At 52.9% G+C, this 12,331-nt stretch overlaps 1 protein-coding gene across 1 annotated transcript in view; it reads right to left on the bottom strand.

Annotated features, from left to right (window-relative positions):
- Positions 1–5,322: 5,322 nt before the first annotated feature.
- Positions 5,323–12,331, bottom strand: part of ACAP3 (ArfGAP with coiled-coil, ankyrin repeat and PH domains 3) — a 38,348-nt gene continuing 31,339 nt past the window's right edge. The window contains exons 14-24 of the mRNA XM_010005167.1: positions 11,995–12,203; positions 11,620–11,689; positions 11,392–11,486; positions 10,633–10,847; positions 9,660–9,764; positions 9,118–9,219; positions 6,910–7,002; positions 6,540–6,760; positions 6,281–6,390; positions 5,853–5,963; positions 5,323–5,737 (exon numbers count right to left, since the gene is read on the bottom strand). Of these exons, the coding sequence (XP_010003469.1) occupies positions 5,590–5,737; positions 5,853–5,963; positions 6,281–6,390; positions 6,540–6,760; positions 6,910–7,002; positions 9,118–9,219; positions 9,660–9,764; positions 10,633–10,847; positions 11,392–11,486; positions 11,620–11,689; positions 11,995–12,203 (1,479 nt within the window). The 3' untranslated portion in view covers positions 5,323–5,589. The remainder of the gene's footprint in view (positions 5,738–5,852; positions 5,964–6,280; positions 6,391–6,539; positions 6,761–6,909; positions 7,003–9,117; positions 9,220–9,659; positions 9,765–10,632; positions 10,848–11,391; positions 11,487–11,619; positions 11,690–11,994; positions 12,204–12,331) is intronic.

Consider the following 12,331-nt stretch of genomic DNA (forward strand, 5'->3'; position numbering starts at 1 on the left):
GAGGGCGGATTGTTCCTGGGTTTCGGCAGCCACGGGGCTCAATGTTCCCTGTGCTGTCGGAGGGAGGTGAGGGATGGAAGTCACCTGAGACAGGGCTGAGATCCATCAGCAACCCGAGGGCAGCCACGGGGCTGCTCCCACTTGTGCTGGAGCACCAGGATCACAAACTGAACGTGCTCCTTCGTGGCCTTCAGGGGGAGGAAGGTGCTGAGATGTGTTTGTGGAGCAAACGTTCCCACTTCACCCAGCCCCTCCAGCCCCCTCAGCTGCTGCACACACGGTCCTCCCTCCTGTCCTGGAGAACCTGCAGGTCCTCCTCCCCCTCCCCTATCCCCCCATAACTCTTCCCACTGACACAGTGCTGGGTGCACAGCTCAGAAGGGACATACCCCAGCCCAAATTCCCTCCCAGGCTGAGGAGAATCACATTCCTATGGACTCTAGATAGTTTGGAATTTCAAAAAAACACATTTCTCCAGCCTTCCCACTCTCCTGCTCAGTCACTTCTTCCCCACACCCCTGTTCCCACCTGGCAGCAACCCCCTCACACACAGATGTTTGCCATCAGCCAACCCAGGGTTTAATATCACATTGAATCTCTTCATCCTGGTTTGTCTTTGGTTGAAAGCAAGAATGCTGGGGCAGTGAGGGGGTGCAGGGGGTGCAGCAGCACAGGAACAGCAGCTGCTGTGGCCCCTGGACAAGGAGTTAATCAGTGCATTTCTTTAGGAGGTTCTTGGTTGTTTGGTTTTTTTTTTTTCTTGCATAAATATTGGCCATTTCTGCTCCTCTGAGATGTGACTGGTCTGTTTGTGCTGATCACAGTCTCAAGCTTGTCCTTTTCTTTAAAGACAGAAATTCTTCCAATTCCATGTTTTCCTCTAGAGGGCTCAAGGAAATTTCCCATTGCAGAGACCATCTCAGAGACAGCAACACGAAAACAACCTGAGTTTCCCTTGGGTGACACGTGGAGAGGGAACACAGAGGGTGTCACTTCAACTTGCCAGCAACCTGAACTCATCCCATCTGGGATCAGAAGCAGGTGGCAAACCCCAAAGATTCAAACCTAGACTACCTGTCCAGGCACTTGGTTAGAGGGTTTGGGTGGAGTCAAATCAAAAGCTAGAACAGGAATGTAAATATTCACCCAGATCTCAAGAACTCAAGAGGACAGAACCTGAGTGGCTGAGGCAATGGTTTGGGTCCATTTTTGTTGTGACAACCCCTGGCATGTTGCTTTCTAGACAAAGGCAAAGCTCCTGCTGGGAACTGTGGATGCAACCAAGTCACTGTCAGAGAGACAACACAGGCTCTTGGAAAAGAAAAGGAAGAATGAGAAGAGAGTGGTGGTGACATTAGATCTTTCCAACAAGATGGTACCAACACCAACAGCTGCATTTGAAGAAGGAAAAAAAGAAGAGTCTCCAACATCCAATCTTCCCTCCAGCCTCATTGGCCACTGACTTTGCTGGACAGACTTGCTGTCCAGCTGCCCCACTCTCTGCTCCAAACTCTTAAACACACACCCCCCCCCCACAGGCCCCCAAATAATCATCAAATAAACACAGAAAACATTAAGAGGTGCCTCCTTAGCATTGTTGGTTTTGGTTTTTTTCCTGGAGAACCTCTTTTGTTTTAGAAACTGCTCAAGTGTTGGATTATGTTTCAAACCAGAGGCATTTCATGCCTCATGGTCTGGAGAATGGAAACAGAAGAGAAAAGGAAAGGGGAGGGAAGAAAGGAAAATTGTGTGTGTGGGGGAAAAGGCAGGTTTGGAAAAATATTCCCTAATAATGCTACAAAAAAATATATATATATCCTGACATTAAATACAGACAAACTGTATTGAATAAAAATTGCACTAGTCCTCTGGGCACATCAATAATAAATTAAATACTTAACAATTTCACCAATTAAAAAAGACAGCACAAAATCCATAACAAAAGAACATAAAACCCCCCAATACTGTGTGTAGGAAAAGTGCACAAAGTTGCTTTATACATTGAATCTAAATAAAGTACCAATACATGTTAAATAGATAAAATTGTCTTGCAAGACACTGCTTTTTGCATCAGTATTTACATAGGCTTTCACTTCATGTACTTCAGCAGTGAGTCTGAGCTTCAAGGGACCAAACTGTACATGATTTTGTGTCTTGTTCTCACGAGCCACCAATGCTGATTGTGAAATAAAATGACCCAAAGTGGAAGCCACGTCTCCAGTTCTCCTTGGCTTCCAGGAAGGATCAGTCCTAGCTCTAACTCCTCAGAAATGGCTGGAAAACCAATTGGGGTGTTTTAAGTTGCTGTACATGTAAAAATAAACCACCATTGCTAGACAGTGAGCATGCTGCAAGGCATGAAGAGAGTAAGACCATGGCAGTGGTGAAACATCTGCTGCTCTTTCCAGATCTCTGAAGTACCCTGGAAGATGCCAGCCTGGATTCAGTGTTGCCTTTTCCAGGGAAGGGGACAGCTGGAGGGGACACCAGCACTGAGAAATGCCTACATTGCTGCAGAGCAGCATAAAATGGGGTTGGGTTTCCATGAGAGAACCTCTCTGTTCCTAACCCAGGAAGCAGAGTGAGTTTTGGCTGGATACTGGTTCCTGCACTGGGCACTAAGGTCTGAGCTGGATGCTGCAGGATCTGACCACGGGCTCAGCTCAGACCTGCTGCAGGCAGACACAGGCTGGAGGGCTTTGCTGTACTGCTCCAGCAGGCTCAGCACCACAACTCATCACTGGACAAGAGCACCCAGCACCATCTGAGCTCTGCACAGAGTAGTGAGGCCCACAGGGCATTTCATACCCCTGTAAGGCTGCAGATCTGCTCCTGACCCCACTCAGGCTGGCAGGGACACTACCAGGAGTGGGCAAGGAAGGGGTGTCAAATGGGGCAGTGAAGGCAGCATCCTGCTCAGTGGGGAAAAGCCCAGCTGAGTTTAGGGTGGCTTTTACCAGAAGTAAGACAAAGTCCAATGCAAAAGACTGAGAGATGAGGGTCCATGAGAATGTCAAGTGGTGACCTCCTGTGATCCTGCACAAGTGGGCAGAGGTGCTGGCTACACCTTCACACGGGTATCAGGAGGGAAGAGCTTGAACCCAGGGCTAAATGCAAAGTGAAGGAGCTCACAGCCCTGCAGCAGCAGCTCTGCACTGTGCCCCTCTGTCCACCCCTGCTGCCAGGGAGGCCTGGAGCCAGCCCTGGCAGTGATGTGACTCCAGAGCCACACGTGGGGGCCACAGTCAGAACAGTCCCTGCTCACAGAGAAACTAAGGACTGACATGTCCTCACACTCCTCTGACACCACCCTGCTCCATCCCACCAGCAGCTCTGAACCTCTCCTGAGCTCTCACAGCTGAGCAGAAGGTGAATTCAGACCAAGTGACCCACCCCCTGCCAACTGCTACAAGCACATCCTACAGCCTCTACTCAGAAGGGCTCAGGGGAGTGTTGCCTGGTTAAAGACCTCAGGACAGTTTCAGACCAGGCACTGAGCAGCTGAGCAGGAGAATTCCAGCTGGCACATGGGGTTATTATTTAGGGAAGCATGAAAGGCCCTGGAGCCAGACTTTGCACTGCCAGGGATCTGCAGCAGCTCCAGCACAGCCAGGAGGACCATTTCAGACTCACAACAGACAACTGGGATTGAGCTCAGAACTCAGCACTTGGTCCAGTGCATCCCAGAACTCCAAAGGGAACAGGAAAGAGAAAGCTATGGGATGAAGGGAGCCTGCAAGACCCAAACTGCACAGACAAACCTGTGGTCTGGCTGCAGCAAAATATGGGACAGCCCTTCCCTAAGGACTGTTCCTGGCACTGAGAGGACACCCTACTAGAGTCTAAGTGGAGTTTATTATTCCACTTCTAGATGTGTAGGTGGGCACTGAATGCTGTTAATTCATTTTGAGGGCAGCATCTTGAGTGAAGAGCTGGGTCACTGTAGCTTCAGGATCTGAGGACACAATTACACCCACAGAAACAAGCCTGTGAAGGTTTCATCCCCTCAGGGCTGCAGCACAACAGCAGCCACTTTAATCCCCTCAGCACAACAGCAGCCACTGTACAAAGAAAAGTTGTCAAGCACCTACTGGATGAAAAATAACGGTTGTGTATCCGTGCTGCTGGAATTGCAGGAGGATAGGGAACTCTGCCTGGTATCCCTGGGTTCCTTGAGAGGTCTCAATCCCCTCAAGATCCATAAGGCACTATGGCCCAACCCCAGAGCCAGCAGCCTGGGTGCCCAGGCAGGCTCAACTCCAGCTGTGAACTGCCACCCACGAGTCCTCAAACACCCACTGTCCATCCCAGCTGGGGGTCCTGAAGAGGCTCTTCCAGGAGCACATTTCAGCTGGGCATCCAAGCTCCCTGCCCGTGGGATGGGTGCTCTGGAAGCCCTCCTGAGACAGGATCTCATGGCTGCAGAGCTACTGCAGCATGATCCTCATAGCACAGACCACAGCCCCAACGTGCTCTAGGGAGAAGCACATTCCCCCACCCCAGTGAACACCACCACGGGGAGAAAAAAGGAAAGAACCAAAAAGAAGATCCTGCTGGACACTGGAACTTAGGAACTCCAAAGCCCCCTGGGCCAGCTGCTGAGATGCCCACATGCTTCAGCACCCGTGGGGAGAGCACAGAGGGACACACGTGCAGGGAGAAGTCTCCTCCACGAGATGCTGAGTCAGAAATCCGAGGTGAGCAGGGCACCAGCACAGGGACATGGGGCAGCCCCTCGGGCAGCGGGTGGGGCTTTTCCTCCCTGACACAAAGCCCGTCGCCAGCAACGAGCTCCTCCCAGCCCCAAGAAATCAGCAGCGCTGCTGGCAGAGCCCTGTGCAGCCTGGAAGCAGGTGAGTTATGGCTTTGACCAGCTCACACCGAGGGTAACCAAGGGGAGCCTGGCTGGTCTAGTCCTGAGAGCAAGCGGAGTGAGCAGCCCTCGCTCTCAACCCCTCCCCTTCTGATGTGCCTTCTGCAGCCAAGTCTCCCTGCCCCACAAAACAGCCCGTTCCTGACTTTGAGGTCACCTGTTAGTTCTCTGAACTGGCCCCAGCAGCTCCCAGATGCTGCAGCAGCCCCGGGAGAGGAGCTGCTCATGCTGCCAGGACAGAGGGCTCCACGGCAGAAACCCTTTCAAACAAACTGTTCAGACCAGCACTCAGTGCATGGTAACTACCCTGCAGCAGAGCCAGGTCTGGTCCTGCTGCTGGTGGGTTTCTCCTGGTGATAGAGGGTTTCCTTTTCTTCTCTTTTTTCTTTTTTTTTCTTTTTCTTTTTTTTCTTTTTTTAAAAACCAAGGAACTTGGCTCCCATGCTTTTCACACACTCAAGTCCACACACCATGGTCTGTGGTTATGCCCTGGGAGTTTCCTACACAAAACCAGCCATCCAGTAGTCAAGCATGAGAACTTAATGCTAAAAGGAAAGACCCCTTTCCTCTCCTGTGTGCATCTCAACCTCTATGTGCAGGCATCAACAACAGACCAATCTGCAAGGAACACCAATATACCAAGGATGGGGCTTCTCAGGGCTTCTAGAAGTTCAGCCCAACTTCAAGACAGCAAAGGGGAGGTGGGGGAGTTGTCACTAACACTCATCTATATTAAGGCTGATGAACTCCTGTATACACTTCCTGTACTGCAGCTCAGTGGGGCTGTTGCTGGGATATTGTCCTGGCTGCCCAAAGGGACCCTCTGCTTCTCGCATCTCCTCGTTCATCCGCGCCAGACGCAGCCTGGGGAGAAAAGCACAAGGGAGAGAGGTTTGGTTACTTGGTTGTTCCTCCCCTGATGGCTGTTTGCAGGCAGGGTTCCTGTATCCAGGCTCTGGGAAGTCTTGGCTGTACTCACAAGGTGACAATGTCTGCATTGGCTGCCTGGACAGCAATGCTGAGCGGGTCCTGCCCGTCCCCATCCACCGCGTGCTGATTCGCTCCTCGCTTCAGGAACAAGCAGACCTGGCTGCAGAGGGGGAAGAAAAGATCATCAGAGCAGAAATTCCAGCTCCCCCACCCCACAGTGGGCAGAACTTCACTTACCCTGCTCTAAAATCAGGACATGCTGCAGCAGCATAGAGAAAGGAATGGGGGGTACAGGGCCCCACTCACCCCCGTCTATCATCGGGGGGCAAACAATTATCCCTCAGAAAACTAAGCTGTTCATGTGATATAAAAAGGCCTATTTTGTTCACAACCAATTCACCAAAGCCCAGCTGCCTTGCCCACCTCACCCCATGGCTCTAAACCCCAGTGCCAGGTCAGAGCAGGGGCAGCACTCACCCAGTGTGCCCCAGGGAGGTGGCGTGGTGCAGGGGAGCCCGGCCCCGGCTGTCTCTTTGGTTCACATCCGCCCCGTTCTGCAGCAGGAACTCACAGGCTATCAAGGAGCCCTGCCAAGGGAAAAGGGGCATTTCTAAATCAATTCAGTACTGAGAGGATGCACGAGCACTCAACCAGGCTGTGAGGTGCCCGTTAAGCTTGACTAGAGAAAAGACCTCCCATTCCCAAATTCCCTCCTGCTCCCTCCCAGCCAACGTACCCCCATCACAGCTTGAATCAGAGGAGTTTTGTTTTCGTCTTCATCATTCACCCAGTTGATCTCAGCACCATGTGCCAGTGCTTCTGCCATCAGGGGCAGGTTTCGGGCTTGTGCTGCCTTGTACATCAACAGCCCAGGGTGCAGCTCCCTCAGGTCCTCCAAATCTGATGCCTCCTGCTCAATCTCTGCTTCACCGCTTGACTCCTCTGACACCTCACACTCTAAGAAGCAGAAAAGGATGGAGAGGGATGACCCAAAAGCTTTGCATGTCCAGCTTCTTAAGTTTCCAGCTGTTCTTGGCACCAGACAACCCCGACCACCCACCAGGAGCTGGCTCCCCAGGTTTCCACCAACACCCTGGGGCACTCACCTTCCTCGGTGACGCTGTCCACCACGGAGCCGAACACCAGGATGTCAGTGCTGCCATCTGTGCTCCCTCCCAGCCCACTGTCACTGCTCAGACCTGCAGGGCCAACAGAACACAAACCAAGCCCATGTTAACACCCAGGGATTCCAGCACCAGGCTCAGCTGAGGCCACGGGAGGGTGGGGAAAGGGCTGAGCAGAACGTCACACACACACACTGCACCAGGACAGGGGTAGGGCTGCTATCCCACTTAGCCCCACTCCATAAAACTGCCCAAGGAAAAATTGCAAAGCCTTCTGGTGTCCATGTCCCCATGCAGGGATGCTCCAGCACTGCCATGGCAGGTGGGGCTGTTGGGGCAGCCCCTTGCTGACCCGTGAGGGACGTGGCCTGGAGCAGAGCAGCAGCAGAGACAACGTTGCAGCAGGTCGTGCAGTGCCACGAGCACAAAAAGACACCCCCTCTGCCTTCACCACCAAACATCTCAGTTTCAGCCCTACCTGGGCCCTCCCCAGAGCTCTTCAGTTGTCACTGGGGCACTTGGCAATGCATCCTCTTATGACATGACCATGACTAGGCCAAATGAGATCAATCTCAAGCCAGATTCATAAAGCATTGTCTGCTGGCTCCTTCACCTTCCCAGACATCCCTTCCCTATCCCTACAGTGCTTCCCACTTTCCCTGCTTAGCTGGGAATGTCACAAGACAGCTGACTACATACAAGAAATGGGACCATCAAGAGATGAAGCAACTTGACCAAGGCCACAGAAGGTGTCAGTGGCAGAGCACCTTTGTACCTTTTCCAGCTGGCACCCAAAAGGAAGGAAGCAGCAGGTGCAGGAATTGCTCCTGCAAGAAGAGGGCTGGCACCTCACCCTTGTGCCATCTGAGGGATGCCCAGCACCCATGGGAACCCTCACTGAACTCAGCTTCTTGCTGCTTTTAACTTCCCAATGACTGTAAGGCCTGGGAGTGTCTGTCCTCCCAGGACTCAAGAGGTTAAGTCCTCATATCCCCTCTACTCTGCCCTGGTGAGGCCACAGCTGGAATCCTGCATCCAAGTCTGGGCTCCACAGCTCAAGAGAGACAGGGAACTGCTGGAGAGAGTCCAGAGGAGGGTGATGAAGATGATTGGGGAATTGGAGCCTCTCCCTGATGAGGAAAGGCTGAAAGAGCTGGGACTGTTCAGCTTGGAGATAAGAAGGCTGAAGGGAGACCTTATCAATGTATAAAAGTATCTCAAGGGTGGGTGCCAGGAAGATGGAGACAGTAGTTCCCAGTGTCAGAACCAGGGGCAACAGGCACAAGTTGGAACATGGGAAGTTCCATTTAAATATGAGGATAAACGTTTTTCAGTGAGGGTGGTAGAGCCCTGGGACAGGCTGCCCAGGGAGGGTGTGGAGATTCCATCACTGGAGATACTCAAAGCCCTGTGAAAAGTACTCTAGGTGATCCTGCTTCAGCTGGAGAGTTGGACTAGATGATCTCTATAGGTCCCTTCCAACTCCAGCAATTCTGTGATTTTTACTTCCTATTTGCCATGAGATCCCACATGCACAGGACTGGATCTTTCTCCTCATCAGAGGGACAGCTGTTCCCTTAAGATGTAGTAAGACAGGCTGAGAGAGCTGGGGTGTTCAGCCTGGAGAAGAGAAGGCTCCAGGGAGACCTTAGAGCACCTTCCAGTGCCTGAAGGGGCTCCAGGAAAGCTGGGGAGGGGCTTTTGTCAGGGGCTTGTAGTGAGAGAACAAGGGGTAATGGATTAAAACTTGAGGAGGGGAGATTTAGGTGAGACAGTAGGAAGAAATTCTTCAGTGTGAGGGTGGTGAGAGCCTGGCCCAGGTTGCCCAGAGAAGCTGTGCCTGCCCCATCCCTGGCAGTGTTGAAGGGCAGGTTGGATGGGGCTTGGAGCAGCCTGGGCTGGTGGGAGGTGTCCCTGCCCATGAAGGAAGGTTGGATCTGGATGATCTTTAAGGTCCCTTCCAAGTCCAACCATTCTATGACCACAGGAAACCCTAGGAAGCTTTTGGCGCGGTGCGATCCTGCCAGCCTGCCCTTCCTTCCCAGGAGGGAACTGAAGGAGTTCCAATCGTTTGGCTGCAAAAAAACCAAGCCCCCCCCCAAAAAAACCAAACCTAACTGCCCCAGAAAGCTTGGGAGCAGCAGAATTTGGGTGTCTCTCTTGCTGCTGGCTGCCAGAACGTCACCTTACCTCCGTCCAGGAGGAACGGCGAACCGCTCCCACCGGGACCAAGGCCACTGCCACTCCCAGGGCCAGCTGCCAGCGGGTGCTGCATGGAGATGTGGCTGGCACCTAGAGGAAGGTGGATGGAACGTGAGGGGAGTTCAGCAGCACAAACACAGAAAGACCCAGAACTGTCCTTGCTAAAAAAAAAACACAACCAACCAACAACCAACCAAAACGAATAGAAATGAAAAGGCGAAACTAACAGGAGGGAAAAACGAAAAGAAAAACCAAGGTGATGGGAATTGTGTTGTCTGGGAGTAGAAGATGTTGGGGGTTGGGAAATCCCATCCACCAGGATGCAAACACCAGGGACTGGCTTGACTGGGCATTAAAACAATAAGTGTCATAAAAGAGCAATGGGCTGGACTTGTGCAACTGACTCCCCATCACTCTTCCGAAATGCTGCCCCTCTCTCTCCATGAGGTCAACACCTGCCCCGGGTCTGGTGCCCTAGAGGAGCTGGGGGTAGAGCTTGGCAGGGGCAGGGACACTTTGTTTGTACTTACTGCGTGGGCCAGAGCCAGCCCCTGTGTCAAAGTAGGAGAAGAGAGAGTCCAGCTCATCAGGGCAGAAGAGGGAATCTCGGCGGAACTTCCTCTCCAGGGTAGCTGCTGTTTTTACACAGAGAGATTGTGAAATCCATCATGAGTAGCATGAAAAGGAAAAAATAAGACAGTTCTGTAGCTGAGCTTGCAGGTCCAATGCACCCCAGGTGTGTCCCGTGCCATCCTCATGCCCACATACACCATCAAAATACCACACAGGCTGACCAGAGGTCACACTGCAGGCCAACCCACCCCAGAGCATCCTGAGCAGCCAGGACCCCTCAGAATCATGCCCTCTCCTACAGGCCAGAAAGGTAGAAAGAAAGGGACCTGAAGCTTTTTATAAAGCAGGAAGCTGGAATACAAAAGCAAATGCACAAAGCAAGTTGCTGGATCACCCTAGTGTAATGATCTCTAGCCATAAGAATCTCCTTAAACACAGAATCATAGAATGGTTTGGGTTGGAAGGGACCTTAAAGATCACCTAGATCCAACCCCCCTGCATGGGCAGGGACACCTCCCACCAGCCCAGGCTGCTCCAAGCCCCATCCAACCTGCCCTTCAACACTGCCAGGGATGGGGCAGCCACAGCTTCCCTGGGCAGCCTGGGCCAGGCTCTCCCCACCCTCACACTCAAGAATCTCCCCCTCATGTCTCACCTAAATCTCCCTCTTCCAGCTTTAACCCACTCCCCCTTGTCCTCTCTCTACTAGCCCTTGCCCAAAGTCCCTCCCCAACTCTCCTGTAGCCCCTTTCAGATGGAAACCATCAGGAAACGTCTCTAGAGACCCGCACAGGACGGATTTCTGCCCGTCCCCCTGGCAGGAGCCAGATAGAACCAGAGCCATTCTGAGGGCCACGGGCACACAGCTGGGAAGAGCAGCAGGGCACAGCAGGGCTCTGGACGGGCAGCGGGGCCAGGGCAGGTCCCCACCTGATGACAAGGTGGCAGGGGAGGCGCTGCTGGCCTCGTGGCGGTACTTGCGGCGCGCGGCGGGCGCCCGGGCGCTGCTGTTGTGTCTCTGGCACTTCTTCACACACCAGCGCCGCGGTTTGCGCTCCTGCTCCGCCAGCGCCTCCCCGCTCGGCAGCCTCTTCAGGAACTTCTTCTCCACGTACTTCACCTTGATCCAGGCTTCCTTGTCCTGCCTGAGAGAGGAACAGCCTCAGGCCAAGCAGAGGGGCGCGTGACTTCCCAGAGAGCCACGAGGAGGTGAAGCTGCTCTGGCTCGTTCTACCAACCCAGCTTTGGGTCCTCAAAATCCCTGAGGCTTCTGTTAAGAAGGGAGAGTTTCTCAAACCTAAGCATAGCTCCCATTTCAAAGCAAAACCCAGAAGTGCAAGTGGGCAGCTGAGAGTGGAATGTGATCTTCAGCCCTAAGGCAACACCACGTGCTTCGGTTACGTGGATCTGTAGGTCTGGGAGCAGGTGTCAGGCCAGCAGGCCCTGGTTCCCAAGCACGTTTCACCAGGTTTGCTGGCTGGTGATGTCCCACTGACCTTTCTGAGAGTCAAGCTCAGGGTAGCTGCACAGGGAAGGGCTGAGGCAGGTGGACCTGAGGCAGTTTGGGCCCTCAGGGAAGGGCCAGTCACACTTAATGTGACTTTCTGGAGGGCTGAGGGTACTGGCTTTGCTGTGGAGGTGACAGCTTTCCACAGGACAGAGAGGACCAGCATGGGCACTCAGACTCACCTGGAGCTCCCTGCTGTTGGTTTCTTGAGTCCCAACTCTTCACATTGTGCCTCATAGATCTGATTCATGGTACTATTCCCCAGCTCACACATCAGCTGCAATGCAAGAAGGAATGAATGAAACCCTCCTGTGAGGAGCTCCCTCCCCTCCAGTCCAGCCTGCCACCAAGCAAGGCTCCCTCCATGCCCACCACCTGTCTCTCCCTTGCCATTAAAAGCCAAGACTCACTTTTAGTAACTCTGGCTCCCAGGAATCCAGTGTGAGAGATCTGACCTTGGAGCAGTGAACACCCAGACTCCTGTTGATCCAAGAGAAGAAAACTGAAATGGTTACATGCCTCAGGGCAGACCTGCACGTGCATCATGGGATGAGCAAGATAAATCAGAAAGAACTGGATTGAGCTACACAGACATAGCCACAGCAGAGAGGTTTATGCACGTGCACACACAAATGGACCTGCACACACAGGTACCTCAGCAAGCAACTACTTTTGAATCTATCTGCACAAACACTGTAACTTGTGGTAATTCAGGCTCCACAGTTTTTTCCAGGAGCTTGCAATCCCCTGCCTGGCTGGCAGCAGGGAGCCCAGGCCTGCAGTACCTGTGGATACCAGAGCACTCAATGCACAGCAGAATGCCCAGGTTGATGCTGGCCCAGCGAGGATCTGGCTGCCCACAGTCACAGCACTGGTCATTCCCAGGAATGCTCTGCACTCTCTGCAGGATGGACTCTCCCTTCACGCTGCGCTCCCGGGAGTCGGTAGCAGAATCAATGCTGCTGGTGGAGGGGGAAGCTGTTCTGTCCAGTCTCTGCAGGGGGAAAAAGGGTTCAAGGATTCTGCAAAGCACTGTGGAACAAGCCAGAGCTTTGCACAGCAGAGGCACTGATAGGAAGCATTATCTGAAGGGAATAAACTAAAGCCAGACTAAGAGGGAAA

The sequence above is a fragment of the Chaetura pelagica genome, unplaced genomic scaffold, assembly GCF_000747805.2.
Source record: "Chaetura pelagica isolate M959 unplaced genomic scaffold, ChaPel_1.0 scaffold159, whole genome shotgun sequence".
Taxonomy (NCBI): domain Eukaryota; kingdom Metazoa; phylum Chordata; class Aves; order Apodiformes; family Apodidae; genus Chaetura; species Chaetura pelagica.